This window comes from Curcuma longa, chromosome 3, assembly GCF_044706935.1.
Source record: "Curcuma longa cultivar G26 ecotype Majalengka, Jawa Barat chromosome 3, ITB_CL_G26_1.1, whole genome shotgun sequence".
Taxonomy (NCBI): Eukaryota; Viridiplantae; Streptophyta; class Magnoliopsida; order Zingiberales; family Zingiberaceae; genus Curcuma; species Curcuma longa.
In genome coordinates, this window is record NC_133863.1 from 19,821,547 (window position 1) to 19,846,683 (window position 25,137).

Here is a 25,137-nt window from a genome sequence, read left to right on the forward strand (position 1 = left end):
AGCCAAGCTATGATATATTATAGGGTGATTTCTTCCAATGGAGTAAAAAATCTAAAACATTGGCTACTAGATGATGAGATGCTTACACTTCTAGATTTATCTAGAAGGTGGTGGAAAACTTTTGTAGTATTAAAATGGTTACCTCAAACTTTTATGATATTAAAGTGATCATTTTTAAAATTAATCCGTTCTAAAAATTAGATACATGAATTTAGTATAAAAAAAATTCAATGCTCTAAACCAAGTCTATGTTTAAAATTATTTCTATTTTTAATTTATTTTTTTAATGTTTAGATGGGGCTCTACTTGTGGAATGGGCTCAACCTGGGTCCATGTCCAAGCCCCGGCCCGGTTCTGTTGACGTGGTTAGTACGGCGGGTATGGGGTTAAGCCACTTCTGCCCAGTCCGAGCCAGAGCCAGATCGGATCAACTCCGGTCGGGACCGGAATGGTCTGGCTTGGCACAGTCCAAACCAGGCCTGGTCTGGCAGGATCCCGGGCTCCGCTACCTTCGTCTCCTTTCTCTTTCCCCTTCCCATTCGGCAGTCTTCCTCCACGACTGCCCGCGCCAGCGCCAGTGCCCTAAATCGCCTTCGCCTCCCTCTCCATCGCCCTTTCATTTACCCTTGCGTCCTCTCTGGGCGCTCTCTTCTAAACAAGCGATGGCTTGGAGGATCCACCGTGGACTCCGCAGAGCCCTTGTTCCGCCAGGCCTCAATTCTTCGTCTCCTCTTCTTCGCCCTCCGGCGGTCGCCTCGCCTTCTTTTTCATCTCTTCAGAGCAGATCCCAGGAAAATGCCTCGCCTGAGTCCGGGAACGGTGGTAGCACAAGTAGCAAAACCGCTTCTTTCCGCTCTTCTCTGAACCCGACCGAGGTCGCTAAGTTCGCTGCCATTGCGGAGACCTGGTTAGTGTCATATCCCTTTTTATATTGTGTGCTATTTATGCGCTTTATTTGCCTTGTTCCCAATTGTTGTGGAATGGTATCCATAAAAATCTCTGCCATTAAACACCATTCCCAATGACACTGTTGCTGCTACTTGGTGTTTAAAGAGCTGAATTTGGGATTTTGCAACGGGTAATATTCAAAATAAATGTTTGAAAATCTACTTTCGATGGCAATGCCCTTGAAGATACCAATGTCTGTCAAGAAGGATAAGTAGACATTTTAACCTGTTTATAGTAAGTGTAACTGGACCAATGCTCCGGTAAATTTATTTTACTTATAATTCAGTGCATAAGAGTCAAACTTAGATGGGATTGGATGGTAAATGAATACAATCTGGATTCTTAGAACTATAACTCTTGCAGCATATCTCTGATTTGGCTACTATTTTTGTCAACTAGTTCTTGTCGGTATAGGATAAGTTACCATTATTTTTGTACTAATTTTGATGTAGTTTATTTATGGGTTAACTAACTTTGTGATTTGATTTGTAAAATATATATAGTCTATTAGTTCAATAAAGTTGTAGTTGCTCTTTTGCTATGACATAAGAGATTGTGAATCATGTTAAAAAATCATACTTTTATTATTGATTAAATAGGCATTAGGATTTGATTATCTTTTTAATTTTATTTCAAATGACAAACTAAAGGAATCTAGTAATGGGAATTTCTTAAGGATACACACAACTAACCGTATTATTCTGAAATGTAGTACAATAAATTTACAAGAATTCAATATAATTTCAATCTACAGAAAAAGTAAAGCTTATAGCTGCAAATTCACAGTATGATAACTGAGCACAATTCCCAGTAAAAGTTATGTAACAGAATAGCATATCAAAGAGAGTAGTCCAAAAGCAAATGCATGTATAACATTATTCATGCAAGAGTTAAGTGACTAATTATTACAATTACTATAAGTTTTAACATATCTTATTACATAAAATTTCATTAACTGCAAAATCGATTTTATCTCAGATTTCAGAAAAAGATTGTACAATCCCTATTGCTATTATCAAAGAACAAGACGACCGATGCTAGTAAAATTATGTGTTCTGATAATCAACTCTAGTTAATTTGCTTAAACAGATTTTACAGAAAGCTAATGCACATCTCCAAGGAATCTTAAGTAAACTGAGCAGGAACTAAACCAAATAGAATGGGCCATCCTTGTAGGAACTTTTTGTTTTGTTTCATTTTCTATTTGTGTTTTCTTATTCTCTGTTGCATTTTCTTGTAGTCAGTTATTATTTTTGGTACCTGTGATTGTACTTTATGATCTAACTATATTAAAGTATTTGCCCATGATGTACTTCCCATGGAAGAAAGCTAAGCATTATTTATCATGCTAAAATCATCATTTGTTTCTCTTTCCCGGCAGATATTGAAATCTAATCTACTACAAAAAGCACATTGACATAATTTGGCCTGCTTTTGAGTACATGAAGTAGACAACTTGTCTTAAAGTAACCATTTACTAGTATATTTAAAACTTTGAGAATACAACTGAACTTGCTTCTGGTGGTCGCTGATTTTGGTTTATTGGCAAGGAACATGCAGGTGGGACTCTCAAGGCCCATTCAAACCATTGCATTTGATGAATCCTACTCGTGTATCATTCATTCGCTCCACACTTTGTCATCATTTCAGGTTAGATTTAAAATATTAAATTTTGCATTATGTTACTTTGTCTGATTACAAGTTGATTAGTTTGTATAACACACAGTGTTTAAATTCTTAAAGGCATTTTATTAATTGTATTTCTTATTTCTTAAATTTTATTTGAAATCTACTAATGTCAGTCCCAAGCCCGGATGAAAAAGGGTGAGGGTTGTGCTTTAGGTTGATAGTTAGTGTGCATTTTTAGGCAAATGTTCAATGAATGAATCCATCAAATTATTATGCTAATGCTAGGATACTTCTCAGAAGGAACGCGTTGTAGGATTTGATTGTAACATCTCCGCAAGGATCGCTACGTCTCTATGAAAATTTGGGTGTATTAAATATATAATAATTCTCACATCATAGGTTGGGTAAAAACAAATATCATAAGAAAATTAATTGTCTAAGACTTGGAACATGAAATTTAGGAACGCTCATTAGTAAAGGAATGGAGGTAGTAGATACGATGATTAAGAAAAAAATTAATATTTTATATATACAAGAGATAAAATGAGTAGGACAGAAGGCAAAGATGATAGAAAATTTAAATTTTAAATTGTGGTACACAGGAAGAAGTAAAATAAGAAATAAAATAGATATGGTTGTCGATAGTTTGTTAAAGGATGAAGTAGTATGAGTAGTTGAAATTGAGATAGGATTATAGCTCTCAAAATAGTGGTGGTGAAAAAAATTATTAATGTAATTAATATATATGCACCTTAAATAGAATTAGATGAACACATCAAATTTAGATTTTGGAACACGTAGATGAGGTATTACAAAATATTCTGTCAATCTAAATGATTTTAATAGGAGGAGATCTAAATGAATATGTAAGAGTGAAAAATGAGGAATATGATAGGGTGCATAGAGGTTATGAGTTTGAAACAAGAAATGAAGAAGAGAAACTTATATTAAATTTTGCAGTAGCATATGACCTTATACTAGCTAATACATTTTTTTTTAAAAAAGAGAAGAACACTTATCACGTTTAAAAGTGAGAATAATAAATCATAAATTAACTTTCTTATGGTTAGGAAGAAGGATAGAAAGTTTTTAATTTTGTAAAGATTACAAAGTCATCCCTAGAGAAAATTTAACTATCCAACATAGGTTAGTAGTATTGGATATACACCTCAAGCATAATATTAATAGAAGAAAAATATGCACAACTTCTAGAATTAAGTGGTGGAAGTTAAAGGATGAGAAGTAAAATATATTTTAGAAGATGGTAGGAGTATTAGTATTAGGAGAAATACATGAGAATTCAAATATGACATGAGATAAGATGGTATCAAAATTGAAAATAAAAGCCAAGAGTATACTCGGTGAGTCAAAAGAACGTTCACTATTAAGGTAAAAATTTTAGTGGTGGAATGAGAAAGTACAGGAGAAAGTGAAGGAAAAACGAACAAATTATAAAATATTATACAAGTGTAAGAATGAGGAAAAATTTTAAAAAATATTTATATTTTCATCAACTTTTTAATGAAGGTTTAGGTGATCAACTTAACTTAGGTAAATTAAGTAGTTCAAATGAGTATAGAAATTTAAATTTTTATTGTAGAATTCAAACTTTAAAAGTAGAATAAATTTTAAATGAGATGCACAATAGAAAAATAGTTGGATCAGATGATATTCCGATAGAGGTATGAAAGTGCCTAGGGAAATAATGCATTGAACGACTTATACAATTATTCAATCTAATATTAAAATAAAAAATGCATGATCAGTGGAGGATAAGTATTCTAGTTCCTTTATATAAGAATAAAGAAGATATACAAAATTGTGTAAACTGTAGGGGTATTAAATTAACGAGTCATACATGAAATTTTAGAAAAAAATAATAGAAAAAAAACTAAGAAAGGAGACCATTAAGATCGAATATCAATTTGGATTTATGCTTAGTAGGTCGGCAATAGAAGCAATACATCTTCTTAGGCAGCTAATTGAAAAGTATTGGGAACAGAAGTAAGACTTATACCATGATATTCGTTGATCTAGAAAAAGTTTATGATAGTTCCAAGGAAAATTATATGAAGAATTTTAGAAAAAAGAGGTGGTATCATAGGCTATATTAAACTAATTAAGGATATGTATAAGGATTTAATGACAAAAGTGAAGATTTCATGTGGATTAATTGAAGCGTTTCTCATAAGGATAGAGTTACATCAAGGATCAACTCTAAGTCCCTATTTTTTACACTAATCATGGACGAACTCACCGGACACATTTAAGATACGATACCGTAGTGCATATTGTTTGCAGATGATATTGTTTTGATAGATGAGACATGTAAAGAAGTAAATACTAAATTCGAATCTTAACGAAAAATGCTAGTAGTGAAAGGATTTAGACTTAAGTTTAGCAATATTAAATGTCACGAGACAATTGTTAAGATATGAGATGATAAGTTGTCTATAACTAAGAGTTTTAAGTATTTAGGATTATTATTGCAAAAAGATAGAGGGATTGAGAAATATCTCACATATAATATAAGCGGGATAGTTGAAATAGAGAAAAACGTCAGATGTTCTTTGTGATTATAAAGTATTTTTAAGACTTAGAAAAATTTTACAAAATGACGATTAGACCTGCTATATTATATGAAGTTGAATGTTGGATTATGATTCAAACAAATGAGCAGAAAATGAAAAATTGCAGAGATGATACAGACATGTACTTAGACAATCAATAAATACCTCAGTTAGACGATGTAAAATTATGATAAATATGTCCATCAAATGAGGAAGAGGATATCAAAAAAGACTTGTGGGCCATAAAAAATAAGATAAATTTATTTAACTATAAATGATAATATAGTAGGAGATAGAGCCTAATAGCGTCAAAGGATCCATATAGCCAATCCTACATAGTGAAATAAAGCTTGGTTGTTGTTGTATTTCTTAAATTTTGTTTGAAGCTTTTAGATGCTTGGTAACATAAATACTTTGTTTTGTGTTATAGTAATAATTAACTTAGATGCATACTATAGTTCTTAGGGCTAGACATATTTCTTGAATCATATTGTTTGAACAAATTCTAATCTTGCTGCATATTCTGCTCTTACTGATAGAGCTAAGAGTTTGCAACTAGTTGCTCAAATTTACTAGCAAACATAATTGGAGGTAAGATCACATTATTTTAAACTTATTTATCAACATGTCCTCAAGACTGAAGATTGAAATTTGATGATTCATTTAAAAAATGTCTTTGTTACTTGTATGATTGATACATTAGTTGTGTCAAATATAGAGATTTTTATGGGCGAGGGTGATGTATAAGTTACAATTTATATAGTTCTTGGATTGCTTTTTGCACAGAAAAGAGGAGTTCAAATAATGTGCATAAAATCTTTTCTTATAAGACAATACTATTATCTTATAGTATAACTGGTACTGACTAATAAGATATTCCCATGTTTTGAGAAGATACCTTTTTTCAAAGATGGATTTTTCCCCTTTCACTATTTTGCCTTGATATTTACTAACATATGTTTACTGGCAGGAAAGATCCATTTTCGGTTAGGCCTTTTGAAGGGTTAAAAATTATTGATGTTGGGTGTGGCGGAGGCATCCTTTCTAAGGTATCATTTTTTTTACATGGGGATAGTCACTACTACTAAAGACATGCCGATTGTATTTACTATGTAATTGTTGTTTCTTCAACTTTGACTCTGAAAATAGTCACTCGGAAATTATTTCATCTAGGAAAAGTACTGTATAAACTACAATTCATTTAATGCCTTGTGTTTGAAGATTCCTTTAGCGATGAGTTATGTAAATACATTCATGAAACTAAAGCCTAAACTAGATATATGTTGTGGCATATTTTCGAGTGTTCAAACTTTTAGGTAGGATCTTAGCTAATCTATTTAGGTCACTGGTTTATTAACTTATAGAGTAAGAGGATGAAAGAAGAGAAGTGAAAAAATTTAGAAGAAATAAATTTCATAACACTATTGATAAAATCAGTAAACATAATATTTAGAGCTTGTTTAATAAGTCAATCTATACTGAACAAATATTAAATTACTCTCTCAATTAGTATAATTTATTAGTAATTGAAACTTCAAAGACCTTTTCGTATGCATAAGAAATGTAAGATGATGGTTTCTATATCCTATACAGTATTGTATACAGTATTGTGCAATGTAAGGTGTTCTATAGTTCATAATAATTTAGTACATCTAAATCCTATGTTAGTGTGAAATTGCTCATAGTTTATGCCAAGTATTTGTTGGTGCAATCGATCTCTAGAGTTTTGATGTTTGTATGACAATATGTTTAATGGAGGTTAGTCAGGGATGACCTAGTCAAGTGAGAAGTCTAGTTAGGTCAAGATTGATCAGATGACTAACAATGAAAAGTCTAAGTAGGTCAAGGGTGACCAGATGCATAATAAAAGGAAAAGTTCAGATAAGTCAAGGATGACCAGATATCTAGCAAAGGAAAAGTCCAACAAGGTCAAGGATGATTAGATGCTTGGCAAGAGGAAAAATCCAGATAGGTTAAGGATGATCAGATGTTTGATAAAGAAAAAGTCCAAGCAGGTTAAGAGTGACCAGATGCTCGACAAGTAGAAAATCCTAAGGGAATGAATCTTAGATAATAAGAAGTCTTGGAGAAGTAAACCTCAAGCAAGTGTGACCAAAATAAGGTTTCTAGTCAACCGCGCGTGGTTAATTGGATCAAAATATTTGGTCAATCGAAACATAATGTTTTACATTGAAAGGTAGTGAGTGTGTCTTAGTTGGGACAATCTTAGGTGATGATTCTACTGAAGAAATCAATGGAGGTTTCTAAGCCGAGATTAACCAATCTAAACTGTTAGATAATCCATGCATACATAACTGTTTTAACTCTGTTTTGCAGGTTTATATATATAGATATTGTGCTAACTTTATTTACAAAGTTGTTCGAAATCAAAGGGTTCGGTTGACTGAACCCTTTTTAGTCGACTGATCCAACTAGATAAGCACAGATCAGATCGCGATCAAACCCAAATGAAAATAGAGGTTCAGCCAACTGATCAGGAGGATCAGTCCACCGAATAATTATGGAAAGTGTAAATAGGACAAACTTGAATTAGACAGTAAAAGAAACTCTAAGGATCAGTTGCCTGATTAGGTGGATCAGTCGATCGTACGAGTTGATTTCGTGGGATCGATCTGATCAGATTAGATTTTAGGGTCCAGTCGCCTGATAAAGATATTCAGTCAACCTCAAGGATCAATCGACCGAACAACATGAAGAAGGCTATAAAAGAAGTCTTGAGATCTGAGATTGAACATAAGTCACACACAATTAATTTCTTCTCTATTGTTTCGACTGTGCAAGTCTTGCTACTACACCAAGAGGCTCTCTGATAACTTACACGGATCTCTACTTCTTCGTTGTCGGTATCTTTTTATTTACTTGCATTCACATTAAAGGAGACAGTAGCTTGTTACTATCGTCCTCATTCTTTGTATGAGTTTCCTCCTCCGAAAGTTTTCGGAGAGAACTTTAGTGGATTGCTTAATCGGTAATGGTCCAAAGGATCGTGAGCTTTGCAATCTCTGGACTGTGAACTAAATAAGAAAGAATTGTATCTTTGTGATTGTTCTGATCTCTACTATTTCCATTGCACAACTTTGATTTGCTTCGATAAAAAGAGGTTTTTTAAACGAGCAATATTCACCCTTCTCTATCATATGATCCGATCCTACAATTGGTATAAGGGTTTGAAAGCTCTGAATCGGTTTTACAACCTTCGAGCACTTTTAAAACTTTATTCTTTTCTTTAAAATTATTTTTAAATATTTTGTCTATTTCTTTTGCATCACTTATCCCAGACCTTAAAAAATCTTAGAATCTCTTAAGCTTTCTTTTGCTAAAAAATGTCTCAACAAAAAGGGTTCAATATCTCTCGTCCACCACTCTTCGATGGTAATTTTTTTCACTTTTGGAAGAGACGAATCGAGCAATCTCTGAAGATAAAAGTTGACATATGGATCATCATCAAGAAAGGCTTTATACTACCGGTCGATAATTTCGGAGAACCTCTAGAAATGGAAAGGTGGACCTCTGACATTAAAAGGAAAGCTTAAATTGATGCTTGAGCCACACACACCCTCCAATATAGATTGATGAATGAAGAATTAGATCAAGTCGGATCTTTCAATAATGCTAAAGAACTGTGGGACAAATTGATTCAACTCCACGAGGAAACCAACGAGGTAACAAAAAGTAATTCATTGTTGAATAAATTGACTAACTATCAAATGCAGAATGAAGAATCCAAGTCGGAATCAGAAAGATCGAACTAAATAAACTTCATAACTTTAATGGCAAAAGAGGGCATAGCTGAATTCAAGTCCGAATCAAGTCAAGAAAGTTCGAGTTCGAGTTAAACCAATCCGAGTTCGAGTTCTTTAGTTGAGTATAATTGGTTTAGCTAGATTTGATAAACGGGTTAGGTTAGATCCCTCCAAAAGGAGGTAAAAGTCCTTAAGAAGGAGATCAGTCTAAACCCTTCAACTAACCAAGTTCAAGAAGAAACCTCAACTCAAGTTCAAAAACTTGAGCAAGAGAATTTCATCTTGAAAGGCTATGTTGAAGAGTTTAAGATATTATTGAAAAAGTTCACTTCGGGCTCTAAGTACCTAAATATGATACTTGGAACTCAAAAGGATGTGTACAACAAATCCAGACTTGGGTTCAAGTCTAACACTCAACAAAGAACCTATATGTCTCTAGTACATCGAAATGTTAGTAAAAAAGGGTCGAGCATAGGTTCTAAAATCACAATTAATCAACAAAGTAGGAAATAATAAATTTTGGATTTCTAAAGAGCATGTTTATTATGTAGATAAACAAAATCAAAGCTGTGAACTAGGGGAGGGAAAAATAAAATAGTATAATTGATCTAGGAGAGCATGTTTTTGTTTTATTTTATGTTTGATTTGATTGTTTATTGTATGCTTACAAATGTAATGTTTAATTTAGAATGGTTAGATAGGACAAACATAGAAAAAATATTTTTATCTTAATCAACGTATCGGAAAAGATTGAGATGATAGTAGGCTAAGGAAGTTATGTTGAGCATGTCTAGGTTGAATCATATGTATTCTACCTAGTGCAATCGGCTTAGTGAATTTTGTTGAAACTACCTCAATCTAATCTAAACTAGTTAGATCAAGTATAGTAAGTTCTTTGGGTGAGATGTTTTGGAAAAATTTTGTCTTAGGCATGTGGTTACTTTAATGATGCCCATTTTGACGCACCACAACCTGAAAATTTATTTTGAAAATACTTGTTTGACGGACCCAAAGCTAAATTTGAATCTAATACAAGATCAAACTAACTTAGACTAATCATTAAAATCGAGCATCTCTTGAAACTCATAAGATTACTATGTTTTAAAAACTTGGTGACATGCAAATATAATTGAATTACTATTTTGAAATAATATTATTTTCTGAAAAAGTTATGTCCGGTCAACTGAACACATGTATCAGTTGACCGCTTAAAACTAAACCCGAGTCAGATATTGTCAAAATTTAATTGTAAGTTTGACCGACATTAAAGGCTCGATCGACTGGTCCCTTGGGATAGGACGATCGATAAACCTTGGTAAACTAAAAAATCCGACCGTTGACTCTACTACATGACCCTTAGTTGACCGATAGATCCTAATCAGTTGACCAATCCTTCTCGAAATCCTAATCAATGTTCTGTGATTAGGCATGCCATCCACCGAGCAACTAACCGATCATCCTTGAAAACAAATAAAGTTAATCGGTTGATGCGATATTAAAGGCATCGGTTGACCAATTACCCTAATCAGTTGATTGATCTTTGAAAATTTATTTTACCCATGAAAATTATTGACCAAACATGTAAACTTATAGCATCTATAGGTCAACTTGAACCCTTAGACACATAGGAATGTGTTCCTTATGGTTAACAAGAATGCTTTAAGAAGTGTCAGGTTAAGGAGGAGAACCTATTGAAAGACACATCTTGAAAAGGGGTTCAAAATAAAATATTTTTGAAAATATATTTGAAAATTGTATCTTCAAAAAGAGTTTGAAACATTTTATCGTCATTTTTTTTGAAAAGATAGTTAACACAATTTCTTTTCTTATCAAAATTCTTTTGAAAATATTAACACAATTTCTTTTCTTATCAAAATTCTTTTGAAAATATTCTTCAAAATCATGCTTTAGAAAACATTTTCAAAATTATGTTTAGAAAATATTATCTTCAAAATTTATTTTTCAAAAGATTTCAAAATAGACATCTTCGGAATTATGTTTGAAAAATATTTTTGAAATTCTTACTTCAAAAAATTCTTTGAAAATGTGTTTAACATTATTCATAAAGTTATTTCTTTGAAATTATTCTTAAAAATCTTTTTGAAAATATTTTAATAGTTTTTTGAAAGATATTTAAGGAAAATATTTTTGAAATACCTTGAAAACATTCTTGAAATTAGTTTGAAAATATTTTTGAAATACCTTGAAAATATTTTGAAGTTGGCTTGAAAATAATTTTGAAATACCTTGAATTTGTTTGAAATTGACCTGAAAATACTTTTGAAATACCTTGAAAATAATTTTGAAATTATGTTTGAAAAGGGGTTTCTCAAAATTGAAAAGTTGAAATTCACTTTTAAAATACTTTGTAAACACTAAACATATCTTGAAATTGTCTTCAAGAGGGTAAGAGAGATGGTTTAACTAAGGATTACTTAATAAACATTGTTGGTGCAAAAAGAAAGAAAGTCCTTAGGATTTAAGGAGTCGAAGAGCAGTTAGGTCTTTTTGATGTGTGCCAAAGGGGAGAAGAAGGGTTTATATTAGAAATCCTAATTTTATTGAATTTGGCATAAGACCTAAAAAGTTGGGTTAAATAATTAGCCTAACTTAAACATATTATTAAATATAAAAAGGAAAAGATTGTTGGTGCAATCAATCTTTAGGGTTTTGATGTTTGTATAACAATATGTTAATGGAACCTAGTCAAGTGAGAAGTCTAGTCAAGTCAAGATTGATCAGATGACTAGCAAAGAAAAGTTCAAGCAGGTCAAGAATGACTAGATACTTTGCAAGAGAAAAAGTCCAGATAGGTCAAGGATAACCAGATGTTTGATAAGGGAAAAGTCCAAGCAGGTCAAGGGTGATCAGATATTTGGCAAGTGATAAATTCTAAGAGAGTGAACTTTAGGTAATAAGAAGTCTTAGAAGAGTAAGCTCCAAGTAAGTGTGGCTGAAATAAAATTTTCGATCGATCGCACGTGGTTAACCGGACCAACATATTTGGTCAATCTAAGCATAGTGTTTGGAAGAAATAAATTTCATAACACTAATGATAAAATCAGTAAACACAATATTTAGAGTATGTTTAATAAGCCAATCTATATTGGATAAACATTAAATTACTCTCTCAATTAGTATAATTTGTTAGTACTTGAAACTTCAATGACTTGTTCAGATGCATAAGAAATGTAAGATGATGGTTTCTATATCCTATGCAGGATTGTGCAATGTAAGGTGTTCTACAGTTCATAATGATTTAGTACATTTAAATCCTATGTTAGTGTGAAATTGCTTATTGTTTATGTCGAGTATTTGTGGGTGCAATCGACCTCTAGGATTGTGATGCTTGTATGATAATATGTTTAATGTAGGTTGGTCAGGGTTGACTTAGTCAAGTGAAAAGTCTAGTCGGGTCAAGGTTGATCAAATGATTAATAAAGAAAAGTCCAAGTAGATCAAAGGTGACCAAATGCTTGGTAAAAAAAAGTCCATACATGTCAAAGATGACCAGATGCCTGATAAAGGAAAAGTCGAAGAAGGTTAAGGGTGACCAAATGCTTAGCAAGAGGAAAAGTCCAGACAGGTTAAGGATGACTAGATGTTTGGCAAGGAAAAAGTCCAGGTAGGTCAAGGGTGACCAAATGCTTGGCAAGTGGAAAATCCTAAGAGAGTGAACCTTAAGTAATGAGAAGTTTGGATGAGTGAATTTCAAGCAAGTGTGGCCGAAATAAGATTTTTGATCGACCAGGCGCGATCAACAGGATCAACTTATTTGGTCAATCTAAGTACAACGTTTTATATTGAAAGGCAGTGAGGACGTGTTCCAGTTGGGACAACCTTAGGCAATGATCAGATTGAAGAAACCAACAAAGATTTCTAAGTCGAGCAGACAATCTAAATTGTTAAATAATTCATGCATACATAACTGTTTTAACTCTGTTTTATAGGTTTATATTGGTTTGTAGGAAAAATAAAATTGTCCCAAATCAAATGATTCGATCGATCGAACCAAACCAGATAAGCATAGATCAGACCGCGATTAAGCCCAAATGGAAACAGAGATTCAGTCGATTGATTAGGAGGATCAGTCGATCGAATAACTATAGAAAGTGCAGATCAGATAGCGAAGGAAACTCTGGGTATCAACCGCGTAATTAGGTGGATCAGTTGATCGAATGAGCTAATTTTGCGAGATTGATCTGATAGGATCAGAGTACACAAGGAAAGTTCAGGGTCCAGTTACCTGATAAAGAGCTTTAGTCGATTGGAAGGAATTAGTCAACCAAACAACATGAACAAGGTTATAAAAGAAGCTTTGAGATCTGAGGCTGAACATAAGTTACACACAATTGTTTTATTCTTCTCTATTACTTCGATCATGTAAATCTTGCTACTACGTCAAGAGGCTCTCTGACAACCTACATGGATCTCTACTTCTTCATCGTCGATATCTTTTTATTTACTTGCATTCACATTAAAGGAGATAGTAGCTTGTTACTACCGTCCTCATTCTTTGTACGAGTTTTCCTCCTCCAAATATTTTTGGAGAGGAGAACTTTAGTGGATTGCCCAATTGATAACGATTCAAGGGATCGTGGGCCTTGGAATAGCAGTCTCTGGACTGTGAACCAAGTAAAAAAGAATTGTCTTTGTGATTGTTCTTATCTCTATTTTCACTACACAACTTTGATTTGCTTTGATAAAAAGAAGTTTTTTAAACAAGCGATATTCACCCCCTCATCACACGATCTAGTCCTATAATATTTTCCTAGAAAGATAGAGTATTAAAACATAAGATGGTGAATATCTTCTAAAGAAAAGGTGGATCCTCCACCTCAACGACCCCTCTAGAGCCGACCCCACGTGTATGGAGAGAGGTAAATTTAGATATTCAGGCAGGAGGTGGATGGTGGGGTGAATGGTAGGTCATGAGTTTCCACAAGATTCGACCTCTAGCTGTTACACCAAAAATGTCCTACGTCCACCGTCTGTGCTATGCCCTCGGGGCATGAATGTCTTCTAAAGGCTCAAGAAGAGATTCACTTTCTTATTTTGGAATATTTTTAATATATTACAATTTCATTAGTCTCACATTCCATATGCTGGTAGAAATTTGAAATAACAATATATACAAAAATTAGTATCATTGATTTTTTTTCATGATGCTATTTTGGCCCTATAACATAAGATCATTGATTCCATCCTCTTTTTGTCCAGTTTTTGCATTTATGTACAACTTATTTTGATTATTCCATGTGGTTAGGAACTATTGAAGAAAATTATGTATGTTGATTCAGTGATCAGTGGAAATCCAGTAGAAACATAATCAGCATCACTTGCTAATTCATGTTGTAATATGTCTCTTGATTGAATTTGGATTTTCAAAATGGTGTATTGTGTGATTTTTGTGGTGATCCTTTGTCTTTGCAGCCTCTTGCAAGGATGGGTGCAACTGTCACTGGCATTGATGCTGTGGAAAAGAACATTAAGATTGCTGGCATTCATGCTGTATATGTTAATTCTTGCATTCATCAAATGTCTATATAGATGCATACAAGTTAATGTTTCCTATGTAGTTAAAACAACCATTTGCGACATTTTATTATATGCAATATTCCTCCTTGTTGCACTTAAATGTCATGTTGTGATTTGAAGATCTATAACTCAAGCAAAGAATTCACTAAAGTGAATAGTGAGGAAAGATATTTTTATGACCCTTTTCATAATTAGATATTTCCAAAGGACAAGTTTAATTTTTATATGAAAAATACTTGTAGTAGTTTCCATTTATTTGGAGTAGCTTACATGAGTACTAGCATACAACAACAGAATAAAAGGGAAAAACTAAAACACTAAAAAATAATGTAAAATTAGTTTTCTGTAATTTTGTCAATTACTTTAATTATTCTTAATGTGTTTATGACGTTTGACTTTCTTCAGGCATTAGATCCACTGACATCGTCTATTGAATACCATTGTACAACAGCAGGTACATTCTCTTTCGTTGATTCCTTGGTAGATTTTCCTTCATGATGTAGCAATTTAAAGTCACTGATGATACTGCAAACTCTTTGTAGTCATGCTATAAATAAATTTCTAAATTTCTCTTTCTTTTTCACTTGAAATTATATCTAAGTGATCCTTAATAGAAGAATTTGAAATCACAGTAGGATGGGTATTTATGACTTTCTTCCGTGTATTGCCACCATGCCATTATCTGTACAGAATGTTTCTCTCGTTTGGTATGCAGTTTGTTAATTTCTTGTGCTATCGATCAATCTGAAACAATGTTCACTTCTTGGGATGGTTTCTTGAGCAAGGAGCATCTAGAGATTGCTTACTTGGTGGCCAACTACAGTCCACCCTATTGATACTATGAACCACTGCTTACTTATGCAGTACACACCCTTTCTCTTGGGAGGATTAGCTTCCTATTATTTGGCATGTAGGGCACCTTCTTTCTCCATGCAAGGATTGAGTTTCTAAATGCTGTGTCACGATCTGTGTAGATAAGAGAACTCACTCATTGATTTATTAAGCTCAATCATTAGACCAACAATCTTAAGCCTAAGATTGTTGTAGCTTACTCATTTAAGCTTCTAAAGCTTCTTTATTAGCCTATAACTCACTATATCAGACTAAATTAGGATCATATACTAATTTATTACTTTTGTTTTTATAATTTTTGAATTTGTAGAAATAACAGGATGAAGCTGATTGTATGCTCAAAGATAATTTCTTGTTGGCATTGTTGTTGATACTTGATAATGAATCAAAGTAGTGTGAGGGGAGTTTCTTGTTCTCAGTTCTCAAGTGAGGTAATACAATTAGTGAAAAAGACACTTCGGTTCATGTACAAATATTGCACTTGATTGTCATTACTCATATAAACCATTATGCATCCATGTGGGACTCGTGTTTTTTACTTTTTTTTGGTTCAAATATAGCATTTTTTCCCCTTATTCTTTAAGGTGATGTTATAATTAGGTTGATAACTTTTGATGAAGATGAGAAATAGTTCTAGGTTGTCTTAGTTTTAATGAATTGGCAGTAACTCTCCATTTGCGTGGCAGAGGAATTGGCGAAAGAGAACAAGAAGTTTGATGCTGTGATTTCTCTGGAGGTATAATTCTACTGGAAGAGGTTATTTGAGTATGTTCTTGAGCTATACAATAGTCTTCTTCATCCAATAAAATGGCATTTTGGCATTAGCCTAAACTTTCCCTCCAGATGTTGAAGAATATATCTTTCTTTTTACTGTAAATCTTGCACAAAATTATTTATAATTCAGTTTGCACCACATCTTGTTCCATTTCTCAAGTGCAATTTATCTTTTGTTTAGCTTTGACAAATAGTTAAACATTTCTGATTTTTAGGTGTCTAACAATATTATCAAAGCTAATTTGCAAATCAGTTTGCAGCATCTTCTGTGTCATTTTTACATGGACAACCTCATTTGCAAATTGGCTTCATTACAATTAGCTTTGGGACACCTTAAGTTGAATTGTTAAACTTCTAAATCTCGAAAAATATTTTTTTTGTCCCTAAATCTTGTTGCAAGTTGATTTTTCAATTTACTTTGTGACCTCTTTTATGCCATTCAATCCCATTTTCATAGGGCAAGCTTTGGGACACTGCAAGCTTATTTTCAACTGTCTAAAAATGTATATTTAGTCTTGAATCTTGCAATATGTCAGCATATTAAAATGTATATTTTAGTCTTGAATCTTGCAATACTTTCTATGTCAGGTTATTTTCTAGTGTCTAAAACTGTATATTTTAGTCTTGAATCTTGCAATACTTTCTGTCATCATAATCCATTTGTTGCACTTGCACCCTAAAAATTTCAATCATTTAGGCGTCAAAAAATGTAGTTTTAGAGCCTAAATCACGCACAGGATTTTTTGAAGGGAAAAATCATAGTTATGCATGTTATGAGAAAAATAAGATTTTGAATGTCTTTTGGTAAAAAAAATTGAAAATTTAGGAGCGCATTTTGTTCAACGAGATAAGTTGGTAAAATGATCAATTCTGATAAAATGATTGTTTTCTGGTAAAATTTTGAAGTTTGCTTTTTGGTACAATAAGAGAAGTTTACCGGGAATTCCAACTTTGACAAATTTGGGTTTTCATTTCAGGTGATCGAGCATGTTGAAGGCCCTGTTGACTTCTGCAAATCCCTAGCAGCACTGACAGTTCCAAATGGAGCCACTATTATCTCTACCATCAACCGTTCTATGAGATCATATGCCACAGCAATTATTGCTGCAGAATACCTTCTTAACTGGGTACGACATTCCTTACTTTTCTAAAATTCCACATTCCTTTTCTAAAAATTCCTCAATCGAATTAGATCACAGTTTTCAACTACAGGTTAGCAAGGTATTCCATTTGCAAGTTCCTGATCCTGGTGCTTTTGATACTTGTTTTTTGTTTTGATTGTCTAATTCACAACTCGATGGTAATTTGAGGTTTCGCAGGCTAACAGTTAAATGCTTCTTCATTTTAAACTATTCCTTCTTCCTTTTCTTTATTTACAGCTACCGAAAGGTACTCACCAGTGGTCTAGATTTTTGACTCCTGAGGAACTAGTCTTGATCATGGAAAGAGCTGGAGTTTCTGTAACTTCTAAACCAGATTCCTCGACTATTTTTTTTACTAGCTTTCTTTCAGTATCATTGTAAACCTAAGGTTTATTGAACTCGTGGTCAGGTACAAGAAATGGCAGGTTTTGTCTACAATCCGTTGACGGGGGAGTGGACGCTCTCGGATGATACGAGTGTGAACTTCATTGCATTCGGCACCAAGAGAAATGAGTGAAATCTTGTTGATTTGGACAGTTCAACCTTGGTCCCAGATTCTAAGCAGAAGAGTTTGACATTCTCCAGATAATTTTCATTTGGACGGATATCGTCTTGTAAGATAGTGAACTAAGTTTTCCCCTAGATATATAACCCAAGCTTTCAAGTCTTTACTTTGTCGACGAAGGTAGATATCGAATAAGACGTTAACAACTCTTAACCACCCTCAAGAATCAAGATAGTGATAAGTTATTTGTTTTTGTGACTATGAATGTTTAAATTGTTTATTCATTTTATATAAAGATTAGATGCATAATTTTTCGATGACAATTATAGAAGAAATTGTTGTGGTGTATTCTGTGTACATACATAAGAACTTGTATGAGAGTGCATGATGCAATCTAGAACTTTATGACAAATTATATGACATAAGAAATTGTATAATTTTCAATGGCAAAAAATCAAAAGTTTGTTACTAATTATTTATATCATCAAAAGAGCATTCTTTCAAAAATTATCAAAATAAAACTTTGCACTCCATCTGTAATTTAATACTTGAAATATCTCTGTTCCACCTTGGAATAGAGTTAGTTTGATCAAATTTATTTCAAGGTGAAATAATTTTGACCAAAACTATTCCAAGGTGAAGTAGTTTTGATTAAATGTTACTCACCTTGGAACAGTTTGGGTCAAAATAGCTCACTAAAATTGTTTAACGTGGAGCATAGAAGGCATTTTGAAATTAAATTATGGTGAGATGTTTTGATAATTCTTAAGAGGACTGTGTTCTTGATGAAATGGAAAAAAAAAAGAATGTTCTTTTGATTTTTGTTATTTTTAATTGTATAGGAATAAAATATTATCTAATGAATATATTAAAAACTAAAACTAAAAATAGTCTGATTTTTTTAAAGAAATTTTATATTCAATCCAAGTTTAAATCTTAAAATCTATAAACATGAAAATTGAATAAAACCCCAACAAAGGTCGACTTTTGGATAGATTTCTACCAAATCAAGCCTCCAATTTGATCTCTTTCAAAGATAAGGCTTACGTTTCTTGAAACCTCACACCTAATATAGATGCAAAATTTCATAAATATAACTTTATTACCATACCCATACAAAAAATTCTTAAAATGTATAAGAAAATTTTCTTAACTATAATTAAACCCTTTTCTAATATATTTCAACTCCGCGCGTGCGGACAATATGATACAACACTTATTGTTCTATGTGACAACCATTGTATGTTTTCGTCCCATATCTTCTTCAATCACCTGATACACTTTGTTGCATACAAGAAGTCCTATGTTTGTGTAGAGGTATTTCTATCTTATCTATGACTGCTCCCAACTTAGACCTCTAATCTTCATCCGTGTATCTATAATGACACTAAACCTGTTCAAGAAACAACTGAAGAATTATTTTCTGTTTCATACAAGTGAGAACACAATTCAGAATTACCTTATCACTCCAATGTATTTTCCCTTAAGGGTTGGGTCTCTTTTTGGTGATTGTCAAGAGGCATGTACTGTGACATGATAGCCATGATCTCAGAATCCATGTAAGACTGCAGAGATAATGTATCGGTAATGTGTTATGAATCCTCATCCTGCTGGAGTTCTCTAGTCAAGCTAGTTTAATGGTCAACTGAGCAATATAAACTTACTCTGAATCTGTATTTGTAGAAAATATAGGCTCCTACTGCAGCAGCAACTACAAGCCCGAGAGCAATGAATGATAGAGACCATCCAAACTTTGATTCACGTCTAGCTGCATTGTTGCAAAAGGATTAAATTGAGTCTTATGAGATAACATGGAGGTATGTGGTTTTTAAACTAGGTTAACCCTAGCAAATAGCTCAAGGTACCAAAAGTTAACCTAGTTTGTTCAACTATTCATCAATTACATTTAGTGGAACTAAAGTTGGATTTTAGTACCTTCAATGGTTTTGAAAAACTGAAGAGGAAAATAAAAAAATTGTTTGGAACTGCATTACTTTGTTCATCATCTAAACATTCATCTTACCTATGCATGTGTCCTGAGAGCTGATGTACAAAAGGTTGCCTTGGCACTTGCATTCGTATCGCCCCCAAGTATTCCTGCAAGAGCACTCGGGGCAGTTGCATGCAAGCTTCTCCTGGCATTCATCCACATCTGATACATAAAAGCAAGATATGCAATGACTCTCTTAGTTAAACTCACAACTCAAACATAAATCAAAAGATAAAACACTTTTGATTATATAATGAAATGTAAGAAGTACCTTCACACTCGTATCCACTGCCGCGAAATCCACTTGGACACTCACAACTAATCAAATCTCTATCCTGCATTGATAAGGAGGAAGCAAGCAGGAATTATGGAAGGGAAGTGGAAAAGTAAATGGCATGAAGTGGTTTGATGCAACCGCACAAAGTTATTTGAAAAATGACTGACTTGGCAAGCCGAGAATGTTTGTCCATCCTTCGTGCCTGACCAGCAACCCCCGTTGTCAATTGCGCATCTCCCTGGACCCACAGCTGCAAACCAAGGAGACTCAGGAACTCATAACAATAGGAGTCGAGAGAAACTACTGGCTTTAAAACAAATTAACCAGAACTTTGACGCACATGGTTTAGCTAAAAAATGAACCTAAAATTAGGAGTTATTGTGAGGGAAAAGGTTAAATTACCTGTGCAAGAGTTATAACCATTCCCTCTTAACTGAACATTGTTTACTACAGGGCATTCGCAGATCCTACCCCTGAAAGTATCCTGGATAAGAACAATATGTTGTTATCTCTTGAGAATCTCTCTTTTGTAGCAATTTAAAGACAATATAAGGAAGAAAGGAAGAACATATAGATCTAGCATAGACAAAGTAAACGTTACTTTGCAAGCAGTAATGTTTAGCTGCGAATCGTGCCAACATCCACCATTGGATTCTAGGCACTCATTTGTCTCAATATCTGGAATTAAAATGAAAGATATCAATAACATTAACTAAAGTGTTCATTATTGATGCAGAAAAGCTATGAAAACCTGGATTTAAGCAAACAGGAGGCTCAGTTGACTCCTCAAATCCTGCACAAATTGCCTTCAATACTGCTGTTCTCTCTAGCTTTCCTGAAGATAAATTGAACTTGTATACTTTGAACAAAATTAATAAAGCAAACGCATTTTGATACAAGAGAACAACAACAAATTGAGTAAAGACCTCGATATTGAACCTCGTTAATAACCAAGGTTGGCAGGATAGCAACATCTCCACGAGATCCATGACCGATCTGTAATTGTAAAGGAATTGACTCCACAGAAATTTGTAGATGGAAACAAAAAAAAAAAAATCACTTAATTATACCCTGAGTTCTTGCTCCCTCTTTAGAATTTCATTCTCGACATCATCTTCAGTATTCCCCATACATTTTAAAACATTGTCCAACGACAAACCTGATGCAGTAAGCTCAAAGTGTGAAAGAAATGGAAGGAAGAAGAAGCAATTTGTTGTTGAATTGCAGAGCAGAGTACAGAAACTCACCAAGAGAGGTGACAACTCGCTCTGCGCAGTTCTTGTTGTACTTCTTCTCCTTCATCGAACACCTGATGCTGAAATCGGTCACGTAATCCCACCAGACCCACGGCCGGCCGGTCTCGTTGGCCACACGGTGCACGCAGATCTGGCGCAGGTTCTCCACCAAGATGTCCTTCCCGGTGTATCCGGACCAAATGTTCCTCTCCGGATCTGGGGAACAGTACCTGCCGTGGTTGATGCACTGCGCCTGACACTGCAGACTCTGCCGCAGAGGCTCTGGGCAGTACCAGGTGATGTAGTGGGGCGTGAACCGGGCGAACCCTCCCTTCTCCAGAAGCTGCGCGTTGCCCTTGAAGTTCCTCACGAACTCCATCTGCTCGTCGCACCGCTCGCCGCACTCGTCGTTGCTGTTGGTCCAGAACTCGTACTCGACTCGCCTGTCCGGGTTGGGCACCGACTCGGTCCAGTCCATCTTGACCACTACCTCCTCGTCCCCTGCCTTCATCACCGCACCCTTGAGGTCGTCGCCGAACCTCTTGGTGATGAGTGCGGAGGGGATGTTGATCTTCTCGATGAACTGGTTGTCGTTTCGATCAAAAATGTTTTGGAGCTTGAATCCGGGGGCGTCCATGGTTAACAGAGGTTCGTCGACGTTGTCGGCGATGATCACCGCCGCTGCGTCAGCTTGCTGTCCGTTGTACGCCTTGAGGGCAAAATAGCAATCTGCATCAAACTAGGTTAAAGAAGATTCGGGACTTAATCGAAAAACAGAGAAAGCGACGGATCGCGAGCTCACCTCCCCGATCGACGAGCAGAATCACTGGCCGCTTCGATTTGGACCGGAAGCGATCGCCATCGAAGGCAGCACACCCGGTGCGGCCCTTCTCAGGGTAAACCACGACGCCGGTCAACGATCCGCCGTAGTTGGGCACGCCGAAGTTGGCCATCGCTGCATCATGGCGACCCTTGATGGACTTGGGCGAGATTACGCTGATGCTCTGCTTCTCCACTATGAGCCGACCAGCGGCAAACTCGATCACCACCGCTGATAGGAAGAAGACGGCGATCAAAGGAGGCAGCGATTGAGTTGTTGTCATGGTTCGCTCTCTCAATCTCTCTGTTGGTTCCGTTCTTCCTCTGCCGTGGAAGCCGAGCAAGAAGCTCTCTATCCGGACAATATCAGTTTACCAAGAAGTCCAACTAAAATTTGTTTTTAATGCATCTTTAAGCGTTTGGTCAACACCGGAGAAAAAATATAAATTATTTAATAATTAAGAAGTAGAGAGATTTTTTCGTAGGGTCGTCACATTATGATCAAATCTTCCCAATATTGTATTATGGAAAAAAAACAAAGGATGCGTGTAAAAGGAATTGAAAGGTCCGGAGAAATTAGAGTCAGAAATCAATTAGCGCTAACTGAAGGGGGCAAGTTGTAAATTAGAGCTACCAATTTTCCATATCTTTGACTTGACTACGAGGACTTTGAAATCTTGCGTACCGAATTGATGACAGTCCAATCAGGAATTAATAAAAATAAGAGTTGGTTTCAATAAATTTTAAAATAATCAAGTGGTTGACTAATCAATTCTTTATTTAATTATTACAATGAAGATATTTTTATGACAAAATTAGAAAAAGGATGATGTTGACATTCACTATAAGAAATTCGACAGTCCATTATTAATCTAATACATTTAGTCACACATTAGCGATCAAATTGATTTGTTTTATTTTTTTCTCATTAATTTTCAACGATTACATATAATATATTGGTAGCTAAGTTAGGGACTGATTTTATTTTGGTCATTAAATTTTAAAATCGAAGTATGAAGTTTGGCCATTAAGTTAGTATCATTTTTAATATATTGATTTCTAAATTAATGATGAAAAATTATTATTTGATATATAAGTTAGTCGATTACGTTTAAAATATCGATTATAAAATTAGTGATTAAGAATTTTTATGTCGATATTAAATTTATGATAAAAATTTATTATATTGGTCTCTATTTATTAAACCTATATACCCAATCTAACTTTATTTTTTTATTAAACTTATATACATGTATAATATTTATACTAAATTAGAATAATATTTACCATCAACATCACCATCATCAATATCACAATATAAATATTTATCCAAAAATATTCACAAAAATATTCATAAAATTATGTTTCAAAATTAACCTAAATGTAAATAGTTATTATAATCACATCACAATGCATTCAAATATGTTTGAAAAGTCCAATCCTGCCCCGCATTGTTTTTAAATACTTGAAATACTCAAACAATTATATTCTTTATCTGACAAATAGGTTAGAGCTCCTCGAAATCAAAAATTGATGTAGAATATTTAAGAAAAGCAAAAAGGGGACAACATCATGCGAGATATAAAATCTCACATCAACCCTCTAATGTTCACAAGAACTTTCAATTTTGCATTTCCACCTTCAACTCTGCACATTAGCAAATGAACAACTGGACAACCCTCGACCTTAGAAGTAGACATCATATGATGGAATATAATTTTCACCTGGGAGCCAAGGCCATAGAAGCACATCTTCTTCATCCCACTAACAAGATTAAAATACATGTCATTTATTACATCAACTATGTAAATCTTCTAATCATATCGTCCTGTATAGAAAAAATATGGACAAAAATCAAAAGTATTTTTTTTTTTCAAATCATCAAAAGGGTGCTCTACTTTAATTTTTTTCAAAAGGGCACCCCATTCCACCAATCCCTTTCTAAAATGACACAACTATCATCTAGTAGTATAATTTTCTACCTAAATCCTGAATCAATTGGGCATGTTGTAACAGTTACAAAATCATAGCTACTACATAGTGATGTGTATGTTTCATACATAATTTTAGTACTATTTTACATTGTGTTTTCTCGATTTGATTTCTTTCTTTTCAACTCTTATGATTTTTGAATTTCTAGATAATCTATTTCGTGATTTGACTGGTACTCAATTTTACAGTCTCTGTGGGATGGATCATTTTATTACTTGATGACAACCATGTACTTATGATTTTCACCCATCAAGTTTTTGCGCCATTGTTGGAGATCGATATTAGTTCAATCGTGATTTGGTTAATCTAGATTCTTATTTACTAATAATTTTCTTTCTTTCTTCCACTAATACTCATTGAATTTCATAGGAAACAATGACCGCTGATAATGATGATAGACTCTTGGGAGATTTTGCTATGCCCAGTTCCAAAAGACTAAGGCCCGACATCATGAGACCTCCAATAGATATTGAGATTTCGATATGAATCCTACATAATTTCCATTATTCAACATAAACATTTCAGACGAGCGCTTACAGATGATCTATATTTACACTTGGAAGACCTTCTAGAATTCTGTAATGCATTGAAATACGAAGGTATTTCACTATTAGGCTAGTGGGGTTTTCCTTCTCACTCAAAGACAAGGCTAAGGCTTGGCTGCACTCCCTCCCATCGGGAAGAATCATGACGTGGGATGAGATGGAGTGATTCTTTTTGAATAAATATTGTCCACCTAGCGAAATGGCTTATTTGAGAAATCAAGTCATGAGCTTTGCACAGATAGACGGGGAATTATTATTTGTAGCATGGGAGAGATTTAAGGGGATGTTGCAAAAATGCCCACATCATGACCTGAAAAAGTGGTTAGTGTAGGATCTGTGGGGCGCGCTAGAGGGGGTGAATAGCGCATTCGTCTTGTTTGTTCATTTTTCATTCTATCAAAGATACTTGTAGCAGAATTAGTAAAATAAGTAGGGACACACAGATTTACTTGATTCCTAACTCCCAAGGTTAGTATGTCCAAAGCCTATGTACAAGAAGACACCCATCCACTAGCAGTCTCCTTTCCGAATCTTGTTCGAAGGCGGAGAAATCCGTC

General features: G+C 34.2%; 2 protein-coding genes and 1 non-coding gene across 3 annotated transcripts; 1 reads left to right on the forward strand and 2 right to left on the reverse strand.

Annotated features, from left to right (window-relative positions):
* The first annotated feature begins 552 nt into the window (after positions 1 to 552).
* Positions 553 to 17,975, forward strand: LOC141824708 (ubiquinone biosynthesis O-methyltransferase, mitochondrial). The gene is made up of 9 exons (XM_074712037.1): positions 553 to 907; positions 2,509 to 2,598; positions 6,118 to 6,196; positions 14,345 to 14,422; positions 14,855 to 14,903; positions 15,988 to 16,037; positions 17,053 to 17,202; positions 17,455 to 17,535; positions 17,627 to 17,975. Exons 1-9 carry the CDS (start codon positions 663 to 665, stop codon positions 17,732 to 17,734), a joined length of 930 nt encoding a protein of 309 aa, XP_074568138.1. The 5' UTR covers positions 553 to 662; the 3' UTR covers positions 17,735 to 17,975.
* Positions 17,976 to 18,805: 830 nt separating this feature from the next.
* Positions 18,806 to 22,409, reverse strand: LOC141823297 (vacuolar-sorting receptor 6-like). Its single transcript, XM_074710560.1, has 13 exons — positions 22,027 to 22,409; positions 21,237 to 21,953; positions 21,060 to 21,148; positions 20,916 to 20,985; positions 20,741 to 20,824; positions 20,591 to 20,667; positions 20,392 to 20,473; positions 20,157 to 20,239; positions 19,984 to 20,047; positions 19,746 to 19,874; positions 19,387 to 19,490; positions 19,182 to 19,287; positions 18,806 to 19,115 (listed from the first exon to the last, which is right to left on the reverse strand). Exons 1-12 carry the CDS (start codon positions 22,325 to 22,327, stop codon positions 19,186 to 19,188), a joined length of 1,902 nt encoding a protein of 633 aa, XP_074566661.1. The 5' UTR covers positions 22,328 to 22,409; the 3' UTR covers positions 18,806 to 19,115; positions 19,182 to 19,185.
* Positions 22,410 to 24,786: 2,377 nt separating this feature from the next.
* Positions 24,787 to 24,892, reverse strand: LOC141825807 (small nucleolar RNA R71). Its single transcript, XR_012601558.1, has one exon. It is a non-coding gene; the product is annotated as a small nucleolar RNA R71 (small nucleolar RNA).
* Positions 24,893 to 25,137: the final 245 nt, after the last annotated feature.